The 22,556-nt window shown below is 40.9% G+C and overlaps 1 protein-coding gene across 1 annotated transcript; it reads right to left on the bottom strand.

The window, feature by feature from the left end:
* Window positions 1-15,540: 15,540 nt before the first annotated feature.
* plk2b (polo-like kinase 2b (Drosophila)) lies at window positions 15,541-21,096 on the bottom strand. The gene is made up of 14 exons (XM_017431326.3): window positions 20,869-21,096; window positions 20,648-20,755; window positions 20,413-20,529; window positions 20,039-20,168; window positions 19,667-19,850; window positions 19,301-19,499; window positions 19,010-19,157; window positions 18,798-18,892; window positions 18,368-18,500; window positions 18,173-18,253; window positions 17,783-17,942; window positions 17,431-17,560; window positions 17,164-17,274; window positions 15,541-16,613 (listed from the first exon to the last, which is right to left on the bottom strand). Exons 1-14 carry the CDS (start codon window positions 21,052-21,054, stop codon window positions 16,422-16,424), a joined length of 1,974 nt encoding a protein of 657 aa, XP_017286815.1. The 5' UTR covers window positions 21,055-21,096; the 3' UTR covers window positions 15,541-16,421.
* Window positions 21,097-22,556: the final 1,460 nt, after the last annotated feature.

Genomic DNA, 22,556 nt, shown 5'->3' on the forward strand with positions numbered 1-22,556 from the left:
AGTAACCATCTTTTCAGAGTCAAATTTCTACTTCATTAACTGAACCGAAACTTTAAGTTGTGCTTTTGTTCCTCCTGTTCATGGTGGGATGAATTTAGTCACATTTTAAAAACAAATGTAGACATTTTATTCCTTGATTAACTCAAAGAACTGATTTTCTAATGTCACATGTGAGTGAGGGAGATTCAGATCTCCAAAACTGGTATTCACCATTTTTTAAAAGCACATTTTTTATTTGTTTATTTCAGTTTTAATTTGTGTTGTACCTTTTGGTGTATGTTTGTTCCTTTTTCTTTCTCAAAGTACTTTGTTGGGTTTAGTGTTGTTTTTTTCTGTTAATCTGCACATCCTGTGAATTAATTGTATGAGTGAGATGTTAAAGTGACAGTTTGAATCTTTTGAAATTGAGTTCTATAGAAGGATTATGGACAATAAATATCTATAAAGAGTTTTATTGCCTTTGGTCAATAAAACTAAAGAAGTGCTATATAAATGTATTTACAATTGATCATTTACTTTACTACAAATAATCATAAAGTTCTTTGCAAATAATTGTGTAGTGTTAACCTGATGATCATTAAATCAGCATTCATATGAACTACTATAAGATTTAGATGGGAATTGTTTTAAGATGGCAGCACTTTAGTATTGATCCCACAGCAATTCAGTTCTGTAGGAACTAACTGCAACTTTTCCAAACTGAGGTCGTTCACAGAGCTATCTAAAACAGGTAAGATAGTAATTATTCATATCCTTTCAAGACTCCACTTCAAATGATTGGAGCTATAGCTTTAAGTGAAAATACTAGGTTTAAAACTTGTTATAAACAAAAATGTGAGGATTAAATCTATGAATAAACCATCGCAGTATTGTCGCCTTAGCTGAGAGGAAAAATGTGACGTTATCAAGTGTTTTGAAAGTGAACAGGGCAGAATTTCCCACAGAGGTAATTTGAAACAGGATTTTGATTATCAATCAGTTCGTGTGATTAGTTTAGTGGCTGGAGTGAAGTGAAAACAGTAGTTACTCATTATGTGTTTCTTTTAAAGTTCTGAAAACCCCTCACGTAGCAGCAGTAATTATAGTGCTTCTCCTGTTTCACTTCACTGCAGAGGAACTTTAAAGGACATCATTTTTGCGCAAACCCCTTTTGACCCCTATTAACGTCAAAGAAACAAACAAAAAACAAACATGAAAAGTCACTTTTTTTTTCCCCATCTAGCTAAAAACTGCACTGCACCTGTCGAGGAAAGCAGAGACAATGCAGTAAAAACAAGTTCATCCATCAACTCCTCCGAGCCCTTCCCTTTGCTCTCATGCAGAGCCCTGTTTCCTGTTGTGCAGGAAGTGAGGCGAAATCCACCCCACCCTCTCGTCGGAGGCTAAACACTGTGGGACAGAACGATAGAAAGCAGGGGTCGAGCGAATGAGTTGTTGATAAACAACCCAAACTGACGATGAAAAGAGGAATTGATGCCAAAGATGAAGTATTTCATAAATCAAGTACAGGAAAGCACAGAATCGGCATGAAACCAACAGCTGCACACGTCCATTGTAGGAGGCCAGCAACGCTTCATTAACTCAGGAAGCGGTCTGGCAGGAAAAGAGCTGTTGGGTTTAATATAGGGGGAGCAGGAAGCCATGTGCTTAGACAGCCATCTCTTTCCTGCTGGAAGGAAAGGTGTGATCACTTCTGCACGCAGTGATCTGCAGCTGCAGGCCTCTCACCAGAAGTATCGCTTTACATGAAAACATGCACGAGTTGTTATTTATAGCACATTAATTCACACAGAAAGTCATTATATGTGAACGTCACCCGGTTTAAGATTCCTAAATTGTTTTTTAAGGACAATAAGAAACCATCTCATGGAAGAAAAAGGCACTTGATTTGTCTAGAAGTGTTACATTTGAATGCTGATCTAATTAGAAACTGCCAGGCTTTATATCTAATAAATAATTGTGAAGTGATTTTTATCCCCTGCTGCCAAAGCCAAAATGGTGATGTTTTCGCCGGGGTTGTGTGTGTGTGTGTGTGTTTATTTTTTAAATAAATTATCTTATGAACAACAGTTATGCCTTCAGAAATCCCTAGGTGGACATCTACAGTTCATTAACCTTCAGAGCCAACCAATCAAAATGGCCACCACAGCCAGTGTCAACACAAAAACGGCTATAACACAACAAGTTTGGTGTGGTAGTAGCTGAGCATCCTTTCTAACACATACTGTGAGCACTACACAAGATTTTTGCCTAAAACTTTAGTATTAACTGTTGGTGTCAACTTCATTTGTCTGTTAGCAAAATATCCCATGAACCACTGGATGGATTTTAATGAAACTCTCAGAGAATGATCACTGAATGTCCATCTACTGATTAACTTTTGAAGTCAATTCAATTTGGGATGGCCGCCACAACTGATTGACTTTTAAAAAATGGCTACAACTTTGCCAAATTTACAGCTACTGAGCTGAAGTTTGTTGTGGTAGTAGCTGAGAGTCATCCCCAACCCATACTCTTAGAGCTAACACATCTTGTGAGATCTCTTTTATTTCAGGTTTGACCAGAGAGGCTGCAGCCCAGTTGTCATCCCATTCCTAAGCAGTTAAAATGATTCAGCATAAATATCAGGGGAGGAGAGCTGTTGATGCTGTGAAGAAGTGCTCCCACAGCTGAAAAATGAGCTGTCCTTTCTGCTGACGTCTTTCGGAGCACCGCACATGCTGCTCAGAGCTGCGCTGTCTGGAAGCTTTTACCTCTGGAAGTCCAGGAGAGGAAAAGGGTATGCTTCCTGCTTCTTTGACTTGAATCAGCAATTCTCATCTGAAGACTTCAGCGTCAAGGTTTACCCTTGCAGGGACGATTTGGCAGCCAAATGACAGCTCTCTTGTCATTTGGTTGTATTTACCTATAAGCCCCGGGCATCTCAAGCTGCCATTACACAGCTCAGGTATCGTGCATCTTCGAGGAATCACAGCGCTGCTTATTTTACGGCCAATGCGGCAAAGGTTGCTTTTAATGATGTAGCTTTCTGTTTCCAACCACAGATTGACAAATACAAAAGGTACAGACATCACTTTGTCCTGACTGTTTTTGTTAAATAAATAAATCTTGCTGTTGCTACAGCTCTCTGACAGTTGATTACTAATAGACTGAAACCAAAGGTCCCTCTGTGGAGCTGCTCTGTCACTTCATCATCATTCCAGTCCTACACAGCCAGAACAGAAACCCCCTTTTCCTTTTCCTCGTTTCATCTTTGTCTCTACGAAACCGCAACTTCAGTGCAATAATGAAGAAAGGCTCAACTCATCATGACCAGATGTGACATGTGTGCAATTTCAAGACTGGAGTAAAGCGCTGCAGCGTTTCAAGAAAGATAATTACATTTCTGAGAAGGGGAAGAAAGGAAAAAAAAAAAAAAAAAAGAAAAAGTGAGAACGAGCAAAGTCAGTAATGCCCAATAAAAGGAGAAGGTTAAATTTCTCCCCTGGTTTTATTCTAAGGTGTCAAGAAATTAAAGCTTTAACTGCACTCTGTGCTTTCTAAAAAACACTCAGTGTTTAAAAGGCTTTTCAAAGCAAACCTTTTGTGGATTAATTCAGTAAATCTTTTCTTATTGTGTGAATGCTGTTTTATAGTTTCATCTGTTATAGCTACACTTATATTTTAGCTATGGTTTTTTCCTCTTCTATTTTGCTAATTTTAGCTAGAGTTTTGCTAATTTAAGGTGTCAGCTTCTGTTCTGCTAATTTTAGCTCTTATCTATTGTTTTGCTAATCTTAGATCTTAGCTATGATTTTACAGATTTAAGGTTCTAGCCACTGTTTTGCCAGTTTCTGTTCTGCTTGTTTAAACGACTCAGTTGCAGCTCCTTCAACAAAGTTCACTAAAGTCTTTCCGCGCTCAGCATTCACACCACGTTTTCACAGAAAAGGCTGAATGTTCTCGTTACGATTTATTCCTGCTTTCATAAAAGTCCATCCTGGAGTACACAACAGCGCAGTACAGCCAGGTGAGTTTTTGAAAACTCACCTGGCTGTGTGAGGCTCATAATAAAAACACCTCAAAAGGTGCTGATGCTGAAGTTATGTATCATCGTCCAGCCAGCGTGTTACAGGGGAGAGAAATGATGCGTGATCTCATTTTGTCTGCTTTCCACGAGTTGATATGTAAACGTGATCTGATTTTTAACTGTTAAGCCATTACATCATCTCTAAGCAGCAGCAGACAAGATTCACGGTTCTCAGGGTTTTATCATCCCATCAGACTTTCAGAGGAGAGCAGACAGGAGCTGACATCATACAGAGAAATGCAGTGACTGATTTTAAAAATATGTGCTCCTGCTGTTATTGTAACATACTGAAACAGGGATAACATCGCTAAAAATAAACCTTAATTGCGGTCCTTTTTTTTTGGAACAATTATTATCTTACCTGTTTTAGATAGCTCGTTGAAAGACCACAGTTTGGAGACAAAGAGTTTAATTCTGACTGAGCTGAAGTGGATCGATGCAATCCTTACAAAAAAAAATTCTCAGTGGTTCATGAGTAGACAAGTTTATAAAGCTTCATTTTGCCATCAGTTTTGCATTTCACAATTATTTACCTCAAAATCTATGGGCAGCAGCAGCTAGCTGTAGCACTTTTGGCAAAAACATTAGTATGTCTCTTCTGGAATAAGAGTGTAATTTAAAAACGACAACCTAAAGGTTTGTAAAACAGCATTCACATGAACTTTTACAAATTATTTAGGACAAATTATTTAAGATATTAATTGTTAACAACCTTTCCGTAGAGCGACATTACAAAAATATCAAGAGCTACTTCTTTAAGATGTCAAAACTTTATATCTTTTTTTTTTTTTTTTGCAATGTGCATTGGGGATCGTTCGCTGACTACATGCAAATAGGCAATGATTTTTTTTTTCTTGTCTCAAAGAGAATCGGGGGTACTTCTCATCACTCTGTGGTTTTGGACAATGAATCTTTATGTAACAAAACAACGGACAATAGCTTTGCTTCTAAGAGATTTCGCAGTCGATAGCAGATAAAATATAAGGACGTGACCAAATGAGACATCTTCCTCATTCTTTGTGTGGGAGGATTCAAGATTTTCAAGCATGCCTGGACAAGTTCACACCATTGCAACAGGCTTACTTATTGATTTTTTTTCCCCTCTCCTTTTCTTTTCAGTAGACCATATTTGTTTTTGAAGGATAGTCAAGGAGAATGTTTGCCACAGCTCTTATCAAATAATTGGATGGGGAGAGCTGGAGTTGTTCCTGCAAAGTGCTGAATGAACATAAATCCATTCCCAGATTTTCTTTTTTTACAGATGTTTTTATTCATTTTCTCACCATAGCCTGAGTTTTTAATACAACTACCAGCTTACTGAGGTTATCAAATTCTACTCGCATTATTATTATTATTATTATTATGTGTTTGTTACTGTGTCAGATAAAACAGTGATCCCCAACCTGTTTTGCATCATGGACCAGTTTCATACGAGACAACTTTCCGTCAGACTAGTGGGGGAAACAAAGTTTCCCAGCAAAGTTTGTTTTTTACTCATTTTTGTTAGGGTTAGCTTATAGGTTTGCTTGAATATGAAAAATAAGTCAAGTGTAAGAAAAATGAATGAGGAGATGTAATTTGTCAAATTAAAAGACCCTGCAGACAAGTGCATATAAAAATATTTATATAGATGCTGGTGAGGATGCACTTAATTCAAAACAAATTTATTGCACAATTTTGTCATTCTATAAAATTTTACTGTATCTGAAATCCCAACAAAAGACTACAAGTGCCCAAAAAGTTTAAATCAAGAACAAAATACTTCAACATGACAAACAACAACAACAAAAGACCAGAATTATAAGTACTGCAAATTTGCCATAAATGTTCAACCGAATCAGAACACTCAAAAACACAGTTATGTAAGGAACTGCTCTTGAAAGAAGTTGAAAGAAAGAACAGTGAGGGGAAAGCCCACACACCTGCAGAAAAACATGGAACCTCCATTGTATCAAGTGGGAGATTTCAACCCACTGACCCGCTGTGCAGCGGCGAACCTGACAATGATACTTTTAAAAAGTGTTAGTCAGAATACATTTGGGCCTGCAGGTGGGCTTTTAACTGACGCATACTCAGATGTACAGACACGACCTTACAATTACTTTCATCAAGTAACTCTGATGAGGGGGTGAGTAAAGCTGTTTGTCTGTGGGGCTGTTCTCAGTCGATGGAGTCACACACAGGTGAAGTCAGTGCACGATAAAAACGGCTTCTTGGCTACAGAAAGCCAAGTTATTGGTTTGTACACATATGTTAAAATAGACAGAGACAAACCAAAACACAGGCTTGTGAAGTAATTTCCATAAATCTAAATCTGATTTTATTTTTGGAACATAAATTTAGAGCTTTGAACTGTCTGACCACCTGGCTGTCTTTACCTACTTTACCTACAGGAATAGTAGTGAAGTATCAGCTTGTTATAAATTAAACTTCAGGGTCATTTTACTCAACTAGAAACCCATTTGCTAGTGTACATGTGAAGCTATCCCCAGAATAATATTGTACAAAAGTATAATGATAATAAACTTCTCTTCTCTTATGTATTGACCTTGTCTTATAGGATCTATTGAAGAAGAAAAAAAAGAAACAAAAGCTCATTATACACCATCACTGGGTAGGCCTGCTTCCTCTGTTACTCATGTTGAACTGGGGGGAAATTAAAGCCTCAGCGATAACACCTCTTGTGACACAAAGTAATATTACTCAAGGATGTAGCCAGCTAACTGGTTTGGATGTTAGCAACCAACAACAACAAAAAAAAAATCCTCTAAGGCTGCCCTGCACATAAAACTTAGTGACTGAGCTAAGTTGGTTGTGATGTGATGTCCACGCTCTGATTTCCAAAATTTATGAAACAAAGTACATCATAATGTAATGCTATATTATTACTTCAGCACAAACCTTCGCAACACAAAGGCTATAGATTAGGTTATAGCTGATGTTGCATAACATGAAAGCAAATTTTGTCATTTAATCATTTTTTGAAGGTTTTTACATCATTTAATATAATAATACACTCACCGGCCACTTTATTAGGTACACCTTGCTAGTATGGGGTTGGACCCCCTTTTGTCTTCAGAACTGCCTTAATCCTTCATGGCATAGATTCAACATGGTACTGGAAACATTCCTCAGACAGTCTGGTCCATATTGACATGATAGCATCACGCAGTTGCTGCAGATTTGTCGGCTGCACATCCATGATGCGAATCTCCCGTTCCACCGCATCCCAAAGGTGCTCTAATGGATTGAGATCTGGTGAATGTGGAGGCCATTCGGATATTTTCTCTTTTTCGGACCATTCTCTGTAAACCCTAGAGATGGTTGTGCTTGAAAATCCCAGAAGATCAGCAGTTTCTGAAATACTCAGACTAGCCCATCTGACACCAACAACCATGCCACGTTCAAAGTCACTTAAATCACCTTTCTTCCCCATTCTGATGCTCGGCTTGAGCTGCAGCAGATCGTCTTGGCCATGTCTACATGCATAAATGCTTTGAGTTGCTGACATGTGATTGGCTGATTCGACATTTGCGTTAATGAGCAGTTGGACAGGTGTTCCTAATAAAGTGGCCAGTGAGTGTATTTTGTAATCTACTTTCAAAAATCTTGTGACTCCTTAGAATAAGCTTAAGAACCCAATGCCTAATGTTAGTAACAACAATACATATTAGCTGAACTCTTCTTGCAACTGGTTTTTATTTATATTTTGGTGTTTAATTAAATTGAAAAAGTGCAGTCTATAAAGTTTTGAATTATATTTCATATGTTCCATGGATTTAAATGTTATCATACCATTATAGTGTTACTGCTAAAATGTCTTGTAGAGATTTTAATGTCTTCCTCTTCTCAGGCCTGAACTCATCTGGCTTATTGTTCTCATTTTATCCACTGAACCAAACAGAGGATATCCAGTCGGACGTGTTGCTGTTCTCTTCTTCAGAAAGGAATACAAACAGTGAGAACAGCTATTGTCTTGCCGCCTAGTTTAACAGTAAATGACATGACAGTTCGTCAGCAGTTATTCTGTCACACTTGGCTAAAGTTTAGGGTTTGTTCAAAAGCGCATGTACCTCAGCGGCTGTCGCTGTTTATCAGACCCCGCGTCAGTCATTCTGAACTACTTTCCGAGCCACGGCAGCAGCTGCATCCGATTATTTCAACAAACAGAACTGACTTTGTAAACTGCTCAAACAACTCGTGACAAAAATTTGATTTTGAACTTTTTTTTCCCACTTTTTAAATGACGATAAGTTATTTTTTTTTTTAGTTCTTACAGTAATTTCTTGTCTATTCTACAATAAAATGGTCCAAACAAATCTCATTGATAAGATAATAGTGTTTGGAAAGTAAAATAAATCTGGGAAGGTTTTATCTGGGTGGATGCTTCCTGGGTATCAGCAAGATTACACTAAAGAGAGCTTAAAACGAGGGCGTAATGAGCCTACAGTGATAAAGCAAACGAGCCTCTGCACAAAGCAAACAAACAAAAAAATAAGACATAACATAACATTTCCATCCCCCTATTTGCTTCACCTCATATAACTCTCTGTCTCCTGAATAAAAACGTGGATATAAACGTGTGAGATTTTTTCACTAGTTTTACGAAATAATATCATCCAAACTGAGGAGGTGTGCAAGCAATGCATGGTGACTAAGAGAGAGCTGCCAAATGAAATGCATCTGGATGTTTACGTGCGATAAAGATGAGGATATTAGTTGCCATGGAGACGGTATTGTCTCCCACTCAAGAGGCAAGTGGAGAATGCCGATCTATTATCATAGATGGAGCATTGATTGGCTCATTGATGGAGGCTGTCAAACACGTGTGCGAAAACACTTCCTTCGACAATGCTCATCTGATGTCAGACCATCTCATTTCCTCTTTGACCTGACATTTTCTCCCTCTCTTTGTCTCTCTGGATGTTTCAGCACAAACTGTCTTTTTTTTTTTTTTATGAATGAGAACACGGAGACACAGAATGAGGGCGAGAGTTGAGCAGCCAGATGTGAGCGAAGTGAAGCTGTTTCCTTTTTTTATTTGTTTTTCATTCAAGCTGTTTTTTTTTTTAAGACATCTCAGGTTCAGAACAAGAGGTGCTATTTTTTTCTTGCTTTCATTCAACAACATGTGAATAAACTGTACTTTGCTCTGTGTGACTGTGAGGTTACGCCACATGTGTTCAGCTGAACACATGAAAGTCACATAACAGCACACTTTTCCCACCCCCTCTTCTGCTTTGAACAATTTCCATTCTGCACTTTACAAAGTCAAAGTTTAAGAGTTGGTTGTAAGGATTCGTCCACCCCCCTCCTCCAGTTGACACCGCAGTCCATTTGTCCACCCCTGTGCAGTGCATGCTGAGAGAAAGGCAGCTTGTGTACTTTTAACATTTACCAGATAAAAGTGCTCATACGTAGGATTTGTATTTTGTCACAATCTTTTGGATTTGAGACCCACAAAATAAACTGAGTCTGGGGTCTAATGATGAATAAAACAGTTTGATGACATGATAAAACCCTCCTATAAAGATATTTGTTTGGCTCAAGACGGTATCATCTATGGGTCACTTAGCAGTTTTACTGAGAAATGTACGTAGAAGGTGTACAAATGATCTTGGATTGGTGTTAGATCTGAAACAAAGGCAAAATATTTCACGAAAACCTAAATTATGTGCCATGAGTTCAGCATCTTTCTAGCCAACAGTGCCATTCGTTTGTACTTTTCCAACACAAAGCCAGAGAAACACATTAACACTGGATCGTTAACTTGTTGAGCAACTCAGCCCCACCTGTGTGTGCATACGTGTGTACTTTGTGCGCGTTGTGTAGGCCTTGCTTTGCTTTTCAATTTCTCTGTGAATCACAGGACTGAAATGTTGCTCGATGCCTTTGGGGTTTTCCTCCCTCCGGAAGGCATGGCCGTGTTCAAACACTGGCCACACTTCACAGATCTTTCCTAAGTGCTCGGCACGTTAAACGACACCAACAGATTTCAACTTGAACAGCCTTTGATCCACAGGCCCTCAGTAGTTGAGCAACAGAATTAAACCCCACATGTTATCATGTCCCCTATTTATTGCTCGAAGATTTATCTTTTTTTTATAAAATGATTCTTTTATTCAGCATTAGTTTAGTTTATGGAGTGATTTCTTACAATATAATTTAGCTGTATAAACTGATGAAGGGTTTTTGTTTTAGACAAGCTTTCTTAACACTAGGATAATCTTTTGAACAAATCTCATAGGAGTGAATCATCTACAAAATCCACTGTAGCATTTAGACAAGTTGAAACTTTGCAAAGAAGAATTTGAGCTTGAGAAAGAGAATTTCAGAAAGCCACAGGAGCACACCCTTCGATTTGGTGGTATGGGTGGAATTTATCCTTTGCTGCAATAATTCCCAAGAAGAGAATGTCGTTCATCTTCTGTAAAACTACCACACCGAAGGATGAAGAGCTGGACAGGGCAGGGCAGGGCATTTAAATAAGCTTTAAAGCTTTTAGGAACTTCAGACAGTTTTATGAATGCTTTGCAGTGTTTTGTGCCTTATGTAAAGTTTGTATGTGATTGGTCGGACACCTAAGAGAACCTTTTAGTGAAGACAATGTTTGAAACTCTTAAAATTGTTTTGCGTGTTGAAACCTTAGTGACGAAAATGTCACAAAAATAAATTTCCACAAGTCTGTGGATAGTGTGCGGGAGTTTCTTTTTGCTTCTTAGAGAATTTCACCCACAAATTAAATAAAAACTGGGCCTGAGCAGGACCAACATATATACTGCATCTTTTCTAATCAATGCAAATGTGGACTGTCAATATTTATGTCACTGTCAGAATCGGAATCGGATTTATTTGTCATTCATCTTGTCTCGCATGTGGAAGAATAAGGTGTGCTACTCAGACCAGTCCAAAACAAATATACGGTAACTAAAGAAACTGTATTTTCTGTATAAATGCAGGATAAATGCTGAGCACCGAATGACTGCTGACTTAGCATTTACACAATGAATAAGATAGAAAATAAGTCCAGAGGGCAGCTTTAGGTTCTGAGTTCAGGAGCCTCACAGCCTCAGGGAAGAAGTTGTTTCAGGTTGTTATCCGGGCTTTGAGGCTGCACAATCTTCTGCATCATAAACAAATTATTTGCGCATGTTGGTGCAGAAAAAGGATCTCACTTTAGCTTTTAGCACAGTGCTTATTTTCTTTCTTTCATCCTAACAATAATGAGATGACATTAACTTTAAAATGACATATATTTAACATTTTGTTCAATCCTTCGCACGCCACTGTGTGAAGGGATTTCAATGAAACTAGAAGAGCTGCAGGAGTGAACTGGTCTGGAAAATGTGGAGCAGTAAAACAGTAAAACACTGTCTTCTCATTGCTCTTTGTCAGAAAGATGCTTATACAGTCATATGATGGTTTTATTCAAAAGGTCTGCTGGTCTTTTCCCTGTTTTTCAAGGAAGTCACATGCTCTCTGCAGACATCACTGTGGAGTCTGCTGGAGTCAGGAGGGACGTAAGAAAAAAACCCGTTAATAGAAGCAGAACAAAAAGTATCAGTCACTTAGACACAGCGATCCGCTTGTGATGCTCATCCACCGCATGTGACAGCATCTGCGGCCGTCATGCCGAAAAGTGACGTAAGTCGTCTGCAGCAGTTCATCTGAGTTCAGCTCATCAGACACATGTGACTAATATCTGAATAAAGAGGGGAAAAAATCAGTATGAATACATTCAATTATGCAGTAATTAGATGTATTCAATAAAATATGAAGCCAAAGCATTTATGAAATGACAGTTTAATTAAAGAACTGGACAGGTGGACACAGGGGAAACAGAGTGAGTTAGAGAACAGGAATGAGTACAATGCTGGTCATGAAGAGAACATTGTTCATGTGAAGCATGTTCCAAAAAAAAAAACCTCAGGAGGGTATTTATGCTAATTTGGCACCTGTGTTCTAAGACCCAACATTAGGAAATGCACAGGAAGCAGTCACAAGCTGTGATTAATATTGTCTCGGATGTTTTCTCCTGTGAGGGTGTTTGGTTTTATTCTGTCCTTTTCTTTCTTTTATGCTTTGGACTGGCACAAGTCTTTGATCCAAAAATGAAGCGAAAACTGTTTTAGCAATCTTACCCGCTTCTATTTTTAGGCACGAAATAAAAAAGATCTTTTCAGGCAGCTGATTGTAGGAAATTGCAGGAAGGGAACATGAACGTCACACGAAGTGGCCGCCAGTTCTTATATGGTGACTCATTAGTACGCTAAACATCCCTGAACACCTGCGGGGAAGCAAAATATGACATCTTATTTGAACACATTCAAAGAAGCACATTTTCTTTTATTTAAAAAAAAAAAAGCTATGTCAGTCTTGGGAAATGTTGAAGGTATTACTGGTGCGCATTCTTCCTTTCTCTAGTCTAAAGGCTACTGTAGGAGCTGAAAATGGGCAAAGCTCCTCTCATCCAAACTCCCTCCATGGTACATCTGTTTTTGTCCAAAGAGTAGGAGGAGGAGTGCTGACATTTGATATGCAAAGGCCTTGTAATCCCTCAAGTGCATCCCAGTGTGTGAGTGTGTGTGTATGTGTGTGCATGTGTATGTCTGTGTGTGTATATCAAAGCTTGTTGTTTTGCCTTGCAGCATATGCCTACAATGACTTTTAAAACCAAACTGACTCACTGCTTTGCCTATGGAGAACCTTGTGATATAAAGTGGTGCACAAAAGTTTGAAACCGCCTTTAATTTCATTACATTTTGCTTCAGAGGAGCCAAACTTTCTCGCAATATTTTAAAGTGGTCTTAATCCATAGTTCCTGAAGGCCTTTCAAAGTGTTTCTTCTGCACTTTTGTCAGTTTTTGGCTCAGTCCTCTTATGATGACAGCTCATTGTGCAGTCTGTGATTAAAAACAAGACAAGTGGACTAAAGAAGAAGAGTCAAGCCTAAAAACAATTTACAAGAATCCAGCAAAGAATGGAGAAACAGGACCTGAGATATATACTGTGTTGGTATTGATTCTCAGTCATCTAGGACATGGAAATCCCAACAGTTCTATTATTTCAATGGGATTTGACTTCTTTTCTTGTTTTTTTTTAAAGATGTTTTGCTTCTTCTCTGCAGAACACTTTCAATTCAAACTGAAAAGTGTGGAGATTCAAGGCTTTAAAAAAGCTGTGAATTGCTCTGTTTTAAGTGAAATTAACTCACATCTCTCTCCTTCCCCTCCCTCCAACCCTGAGGGTCATTAGATCCACATGAGAGATGCAAAAATGAGCAAAGTGGTGTGAAATTGAGAAAGCTCCTTGGTTAAGTAGCAAAACTATTTAAAACAAGAAAAAAGATTCCTAAAGGTTTTTAGTTTTTAGGACCTGAGAGACCGGATGTCAAGTTTTCAGCTAATACCTCCATGGTACTTCCCTTGTTGGTGCTGAAATCAATTTTTTTGTCTTTTGAACAACGTTATATTTGGTACTTTCTATAGATTCAGTTTAGAAAATGGGAATAAATTGTGTCTTTGTTGCAGGCTACTAACAATTGATTTTTTTTTCTTTTTCTTTGTGAAATTGTCTGTTATGTGCAAGTAGAGCAGTGATTTATCCCTTGAGCTTAGGTGCCTTTTTATGTGTGAATGATTCATAGGTTAGTGGCTTAACTACACAAAAGCATTTATCTGAAAATGGGCAAGAAAAAAAAAAGCGGGCAAAATCTAAAGAAAAGCTTAAAAAAAAAGACAAATAGCCCAAACAACAGTTGATTCAGAACACTTTAGAAGATCACAAGAAAATTTGGTTCCTTGGAAGTAAAATTAAGAGGAAATGTTGGGATGACTCAAGATTTTTCCACAGAATCGTAGGTATGAAGGTTCACCTTGCTACTTGTTCCGGGGCTAAGCCTACCTGCACGAACAAGACTTCTCCCGCTACCAACATTACATTTCAGAGAACAATTTTACGTGGGTGACATTACTGAAATTTAGCAAAGCCTTGAGCATTTCTTGTTCCATACTGTTGTGTCACATAAAACATCAGGTGCGCTCGCAATTTCGTTGAACTCCACAGTGATTTACAATTTGTTTATTTCTGTTAACACATGCAGAAAAAGAAGATCCCCATGAGGCCTCTAAAGCTCAGGAACAAACATTCGCTGACTAACCCCTGATGTGTCCTGATTTTATGCACGTGCACGGAAGCGGAATGTATATATCTTTTTCTACAAAACCAAAAATAGAGAGCCACTTTTTCATTTCCCTGCTTTTTGTAAGGGTTACTGAATCCAGTGCATCCATGCAACAAAGATGCAGCACTTCTGTTCAAATATTAGAACTAGAAGGTAAAACTTCCCATCAGCGGCAGGATCTTTTCCTGTCAGATGAAAAGCATCCATTCCAGGGGCCATTACTGTCAAAGCGCACGCACTCAGACGTGGAGGTGTTGTCATGAATAATTCCTGATTCTTCCTCTTGTAGGATGCTTCCTGTCCTGCTCCTGTCTGTGTGGGTGTGTTTATGCATGCGATATTCATTATTGAACTTCGAAGAGCGCGGATATATGGAGTGAGCGTCTAAAAGGGATGACTCAAAACATCCAACTCCCATCGTTACATAACCTTCGGAAGGTGTAGAGGTGTTTCGACAGGTGGCTGAATCAATCACTTGTGCGGAGAACAAAGGAGATGCTCGTCGCTAAAAGCCAACAAGTGGCCAGTGGTTGTGGATTCCTCGTCTCGTCACGAGCTGAGCGAGGAGAAGCGACGCCACAGCTCTTTTATGCGGGCTTCATTGAGTTCCAGCTCTCATGAATTTGGTCAGTGGGGTGGCTTGTTTCCATGGTGACAGCGAGTGAATGTGAAAGGATGTTCAAGAATGATTGTAGTGACTTTTCCCTGAATAGCGGTGATGTAATCAGTGGCACAGTTTGGCCAGAGCTGTCACTGTAATCGTCTGTGTGTGTCTGGGCTTCTCTGTCTTTTCTTTCCACATTTCTGAACCACCCACTCAGCCAGCCTACATATCTGGCACTCGGTGCCCTTGTTTGTATGCGAAATAATGAGCGCCTATGTGTGTGCGTCTGTGACACAAGGTCAGCCGCGTCGCGCAGACAGTCATCGCCGAGATCTTCCATTTATGACTGCGGAAGAGGAAGGCTCAGCAATAGGAGAAGCCTTGAACCGCCTCACTGTAAACATCTCTTCCTCATCCATCCGCCGCTCCTGAGTGCACTCACTTCCGGTCACGGCCTCAAAATAAAGTACTTGTTTTGCCCTCGATGACTGCACATATGTTTAAGTTTCAACCAGGCTCCCAGGAAAAGCTTATTTAAGGTGAAAAAAGGGCAGGATTTTTAAAGACATCCCAAAAAACCTCGTGGTACCCTGCCATTGTTAGGAGAAGACTATTAGAAAATATAACAGCAGCGTTTGTGCACAAAAGAATGGGTAAAAGCACTCAAAAACAACAAATGCTTCATCTTTTTTTTAGAAAACGTGTCATTTATTAAATAAATAAATACTGCACTTTTTTTTACACAATAAGTTATTTGAGACATTACCAAGATGATAATGGCTCTTAAGAGGTCCTTAAAAGATCTCTAGCACGGTTTTGTTTGTTTTTTTTTCTTTACGTCATTTCTCACATCTTGCACCACTTCCCTCCCTCACATCCCACCTCTGCCTCCCAGCTCAACGTGCTGTCAATAAAGAGAACAAAAAAATCACAGTTTTAAAAGTTAGTGTGATATTACACCGTTTTCCACTCAGACAGATGCGCGCTCTCGTGACAAATAAACGGCCAAACCCTGTAAGCATCCGCACCCGTCAGTGAGTCGTTTCTTTGCACTGCTGGGATGTCCGTGACACATGCTGTACATCATTTACATTATCTCACAGTTGAGCTCTGATTGGGTTCAGAGCGCCAGTATGTGCTGTACATAACAAAGCTGGAGCCAGCCCAGCATTTGTCTTTACTTCCTCAACATCATCTTTTTGCTTCCCTCCCCACCCAACCGCAAGAAAAACATCCAGGGTCCTCCTTCGTACCAACATGCACCATCCTACAATCGACATACAAATCAGCCCTTTTCTGTCCACATTCATTGTGCTACATTTCATACTCTTAGCTTCTTTCAGTCTCTCCGCCGGAGAGTTTCACCTGCACCGATGCGGAGTCATTACGGTGCAACGCTGTAGGAGTGTTAATTTATTTCACCGAAGTCCAGCCTTGCAGTCCATCCATCTTAAACAAGTTCTGTGTGCCCTTGTTCCTCTGCAGCACTGCGGTAATGCGGCGGGTAGTTCGCCAGTGTTCTTTGTTGTTTTCTTTTGTTCAAAATTGCTGTTTCTGTTGACGGCTTAGCTGCATCTCTGCAGGAGCATATTGAGGGAGTAGACCATGCGCTGACGCAGGTCAGCGGGGCAGCCGGACGTCAGCAGGGAGCTGAGTTTGAAGGTTTTGGACACCCGTTCCTCATTGATGTACGTCAGCATGTACTCATCTCTCTGGCAACAAAGGATGATCTTGGTGTGATCGTGGTAAAAGTTGACCTTTGGAAATAAAAAGAAAGATGCTGTTATTGTTTTTGTTATTGTCACTTTTTTTTTTTTTTTGCTCATCTGTTGTGGAAAATGTTGCCAAACTTTGCACCGTATAGAGATAATTTAGATATTTTGAAGTGGGGGTCTGTGGAAGGTTATGAGCAATTAATATTTAACCTGTTGTAGATAGCTGTTTGGAAAAAAGGTGTTTAATTCTGACTCGATTGAAGCACTAATGGCTAGTCTAAGTGAGGGCAAAACCAAAGTGGATTGCTGTTGTCCTAATACAGCTCCACTCCCAATAATTACTCTGGCAAAATAACCATATAATTCTATGTAAATAACTGTGTAATGTAAAACTGATGGCAACGGTTTATAGACTAGCTGTTAGCTTGACAGTCCAGTCAGAATTAATCCAAACTGAGTTTGTTCATAGACCCATCTGCAACAAGTAAGATATTACAGAAAGCCCCTTCAGACAGTTTGAACTGTCCCTTTACCAGTGCTCCACTGAGCATGGCCAACAACAGCTGTGTCCTGTGGTGTTAGGAGTGTTTACCTGGAAAGTGCCGTCGTTAAAGAGCATCATGAGGGCGCGGTCAGACTTGAGCCACTGCAGCAGGTAGAGCCTGGGCAAGTGTGCGTCTGTTATAGTACCGAGGTCTCCGCCCTGGAAACACATCAAGATTAGACAGGCTGCAACTTGAAAGTTTTTAATGCTTCAGGGTGTGGAAAGATAAACAAAACCATAACAGGAAAAGGGATTTAGCTAAGAAAAACACACACACAGGGAAAAAAGGGGCAGGGACACAGAAGTTTTACTTACATCCATGAGGTTTTCCTCCATGTAGTGCGAAAAATACTTGAGCACGGTCACTTGGCCCACAAAGTGCTCAGGAACCTCGCAGGTGGGAAAGACGGAGCGCTGGCCCAATTCGGCATAGTAATGGATGGTTCTGAAAAGGAGAACAAGCAAACAAGACCGATCAGGAAAATAACCAACATTTGACACGCACAAATCAAACCAAAAGACCGGTTTGTGACATTTCAGTGACAGTCCTGACAGAAACTTCTGATTTTTCCCAGAGTCAGCCTATGTAAACAAACAAGTCTTCTCAGCTAATAATGATTAATAACCTTAACAGTGAGGTGTTGTGAAAGAGCAGAATAATGCATACTTTCTATCTGGCAGGAGGCTCATGTGGGTGCCATTGTTGAAGAGGACTCCCACGGTGTGATCGGACAACTGGTAGCCGAAGCCGTACTTGTTGGAGTAGTCCACCCATTTAGTCACCCATTGAAGGTTGCAGCTGTTCAGGGACTGGGGAGTGTCATTTGCTGCACGGTGAGAAGAAAGGGGAGGATTAGGATACAATCACAGGGAAGCTCTTGAGAGAACTTCAATGCACTCTTTGAAAGGGTGTTTGAATTAACTAAGGCAACAGCAGTCTGTTTAAAGTACTGCACGTTTGTGTTTTTCTACTGGGCTAAATCCTTAAAAAACGCACGTCTTTGGCTTTTAAAAAGGGCCGATAAACAGCTGCATAGGTTACACAGCATTCACTCACCTTTGGGCATATTCTCCAGGCAGCCCCTCAACACACTAGCAACGGTTTCAGCCACACTTCCTGTTGTGCTGTCTTCCAGACCTTCAGGAACAACAATGAAGGGAGTATTTAGGTTGTGCAGCGTGAAAAAAAAAATCACCTGTTATGTCAGGTCTTTACCATCACATTTCTGTACAACAAAGCTGGTAAACTTACATTCACTGCTGCTGCTACAGCTGCCCAGACTCCCCCTGACGATCAGACGAATGGTATCTTGCGTCGTCGGGGCCTGACTCTCTGTTGCCAAGGCAACGGGGCTCCCGGCAGATGGCGGAAGTAGACTTCCATTCTAAGGTGGGAAGGAGTGACGACAGGGCTTAGAAGCTGTGAGTTTAGATCATCTCTTCCTACTATGACTCAGTGGTCACCCACAGATTCAAATTAGCTGGCTTAAAGGTTGAAAATAAGTGCTTCTGCTTTGGTTCTGAAACTCTGCTCGTTAGGAAAAAAAGTTTTGTTCCAGAGTGATTCACTGGATTCTCCACAGCGGGGCATCTCAAATCCACATGAGCTTAATTGCTGTGTGACTAATGCACCTGCAGTAATACCCACACTCTGGCCATGTTCTGTTTTGTTTTTTTCTCACCTCAGACGTCTTTTTGCTCTGCTGTTGGCTGATGACTGTTCTCTCCAGCTCGTGCTGCAGTTTGTAGATCTCCTCCTCCTCCTTAGTTAACTTGTCTGTGGGAAACAAAATACGACCGTTTTACCTGAAGCTCTAATAACTGGTTCTGGGCAGATGCATGAAAGCCGTCACCTCGGGCTTGCTCTGGTGTTTAATAAATGCTCTATACTCACTCAGAGTCTCGTAGTATTTGACCTTGTCTCTCTTCCCACCGAACAAAGCGGCCGCGGCTTTCTTGAAGAAGCTTTTAGCAGGACTGGAGACGTGGAAATCTGGCGCTGAATGGCAGCAGCTAGGCGGCAGACGCTCTGGACTGAAGCCCTGTGGAGGAGAAGAAAAAGTGGGTCAGCGTCGGCAGCGTGGGAGGAGGGGGGGGTCAGAGCTAAACTCCTACACAGTGACATTTACAGACAAAGAGTGGAACACACAGACAGGGAGGTAGGGAAGTGGCGGTGGTGCCTAACCTGAGTGAAGAAGTCATGTCTCAGGATGTGGTCCAGGTCGGGTCTGTCTTCTGGAATCTTGGCCAGCAGGTTGGCGATGAGCAGCTTCGCCTGCGGTGACAGCGAGGACGGGAGGGAGTAACGAGCCTCTCTGATGCACCTGTACGTCTCCTTCAGGTTGGTGGTCTCAAACGGGGGTCGACCCAACAGCATAGTGTACCTGCAGCAGAACGAAGGCACTGATTTAATCTCACAAAATTCATTTTTTGTAGAAAAAAGTAGTAAGCATAAAAGGCAAAACATGCAGTCTGATGCCAAAAGGCAACACTGAATACTACTTAACAGTAATTCGCAATATCTTTTGATGTTCCCAATTAGCCTACTCACATTACGCAGCCCAGGGCCCAGACATCTGATTCGCAGCCGTGGCCCTGCTTGTTGAGCACCTCGGGGGACAGATAGTTGGGAGTCCCGCATATCGTCTTCCTCCTGTTCCCCGCCGGCTCCAACTTGGCAGCCAGACCGAAGTCCCCGACCTTCAGCTCCATCGACTCGCTCACAAAAAAGTTGCCTTGTGGGGACGAAAGCGAATGAGAGATGAGCACCTGATAGTCGACCCGAGATCAAAGGCTAAATGCAGCGCAGCCCTGACGCAGAGGAACCGACTGAAGGGGGGGAAATATCAGGATGGTGCAGAGAAACGATATCCCCTCATGCGCATGCATCTGCAAAACAATGCCGAAAATAAGGGTTCCTTACCCAGTTTCAGATCTCTGTGGAGGATTTCCTGTTCGTGCAGGTACTTTAGTCCAGAGACAATCTGTCTCAGGTAATATCGCACCTCTGGCTCAGTGAGCACTTTGCGAGCCTTTAGGATGTGGGCTAAAGACTGCAAAAAATAACAAAACATGGGAAAAAAAGATTTATTAGAGCCACTTTATGAGGCCATGAACAAATACATTTTCACTGTAGATAAAACCTGACATCTTATGATACTATAAGTGCTTCTGTAGGTTTCTATTATCATGCAATAGATTACAACAGACAAAAACTAACTTTCTGGACAGGCTGCTCTGTTGGCTTCAAATGCAATGCATGAGTTCTCTAAGTCTGGTCAGATGAGCTGCACTCACTTTTCTACTACAGTGTTCCAGCAGGATGTAGATGTTCTCCTTGTCCTCAAAGTGGTGGTAAAAATGCACAATGTGTTTGTGGTGCAGGGCTCTGTGCAGCTCAATTTCTCTGTCAATCTGGACAAAAAAATAAAAGAAATAATAAAAATTATGTATATAGAATTCAGCACTGTAAAATTAAAGACATTTCTGTAGGGAAACCTGGTCCAGGCTGTTCTGGGGCGCACGCGCTTACCTTCTCCCGCTGATGGGGTTTGGAGACGCGCGCGTGAGGGATGATCTTTGCGGCGTAAACTTTGCCGGTGGAGAGGTCCGTCATCTCGTAGCATTTGGCGAAGCCTCCCTGGAGGAAGGAGAGAAACGAGAAGGAGGGTGAATTACACTGTCGCCCTTCGCGCTGCGGGGTAAATCCAAGGAGCAAATTAAATGATTTAACAACTAAAGGCTGTGCGCTACCTTTCCCAAAACTTTGCCGCGGCAGTAGCACTTGCCGGTGGCCGGGTCGGTGATGATCCGGGCCATTTCTGACGGCGCGCTGCGGTCGTCCGCTTTCTTCCGGCGCGGCTCGCAGGACCGCTGCGTGGCCTCGCACATGCCGCTGCCGTTGGACTGCTGGAGGACGCTGGCTTTCTGCACTTCCATGGGGGAGGCCGGTTTTAGTCCCGCGCTCAGAATGAAGCCGGGAGAGCCGCTCCGTGAGCCTTTATACCCCCCCACCGCTCCTCCGCTCCTCCTGTCCGCCGCCCTCTCTCTGACGTCACTCGGCGAAAAACCAGAGCACGAGCTCTGCCAGTTATCGATCAGCTCTCGTGTTCAGACTGACGACAGACGAGGATTGGACTCTGATTTATGTTGATTTTCATCCTGCAGAGACGCTTGCTTTCTGTAATATCTTTATTTTATTTAGAAAACAGAAGTTTGAATATATATATATATATATTTAATGAAAGCGAAATTTCATTATGTCTGCTGTACTTGTTCATTGGTTTTGGCCACTATCACAAGGAGAAACATGATCTGTATTCTGCACAGGCACCTTTTGCACCAAAGCCAGTTTGGAGCTTTGGCGCCCTCAGGTGGACATTTCTGGCACTGATCAGGTTACAGACCAGAAGCTGCACATCATTCCCCTTTTCTGCAGTCTGTTTACAGCTCAGGTAAAAATCTCTGCTTGCTTTCTTGTTTAGCAGAGGTATTTTTAAAAAAATACTGGCAGTTTGAGGGCCACAGGCAGTTTTTGTGAAACTTTTTTTCCATTTACCATGTCTTCATCAAGGACAGTGAACATTCTGTCTCTAACAGCTTTGCTTTTGTTTGGTTAATGTCCGAGCAACTCACAGGGATGCTTACTGACAAAACTTGCAGAAAAGGAAGCACAATTTGATTTTTGTAATGTTTTCTTACATTGTATTATTCAGTCAGAGCAACATTTGCATTAAAGATTGGTTGCTGATTACAAAATGAACAACAAAGAAAACCTTTTTTAGTCCACTTGCTGTGAAATTGTGCAAATTTTAAATCTTTTTCCATCTATTTGGTCTTGAAAGAGACAAGCCGACCCACCCTACCCCTCTTTGTTGTCATAGTTTACCAACAATTGATTGTTTGACTACAAGCCTAATATTATGCTCAATTATGGATATAGCTCTGATATGGGTTACATATTTTTAGACTAGAGCACTGCTGATGACAATAAAGGCCTCTTGAAATCATACTGTTTATTCTTATTATTACTATTCTTGTGCCAAATCAATTGTATTTTACAGGGCTGCAACATACTCAAAACTCACAAAATTTTGGAAACAACGTAAAAGTAAGCAAAAACTTACATCTCCTGAGGGTCCCAAAAACAAGCTTGGCTCAACAGCGCCACTTAGTTTGGCAGAACAAAGGCCTACATTCACTTTAGGTTTGAAATTTGGTGCACATGTAGAACTCACCAAGGCGCATGAGGAAGAGTCTTTGAGGTATGACCTGAAGCCAAAAGGAAGTTGTCCATTTTGGGGGATTTACAGGTTGGATTTGAATGAACTCATCCTAGAAGGTTGGGAATATCAGCTTCAAACTTGGTCAGTAAGGCATGGGGGATTCAAAGTTATCAAAAGCTTTCATCAGAGAGTGTGACAAGACCTCATACTTGGACT

The sequence above is a fragment of the Kryptolebias marmoratus genome, linkage group LG1 (assembly GCF_001649575.2).
Source record: "Kryptolebias marmoratus isolate JLee-2015 linkage group LG1, ASM164957v2, whole genome shotgun sequence".
NCBI classification, from domain to species: Eukaryota; Metazoa; Chordata; class Actinopteri; order Cyprinodontiformes; family Rivulidae; genus Kryptolebias; species Kryptolebias marmoratus.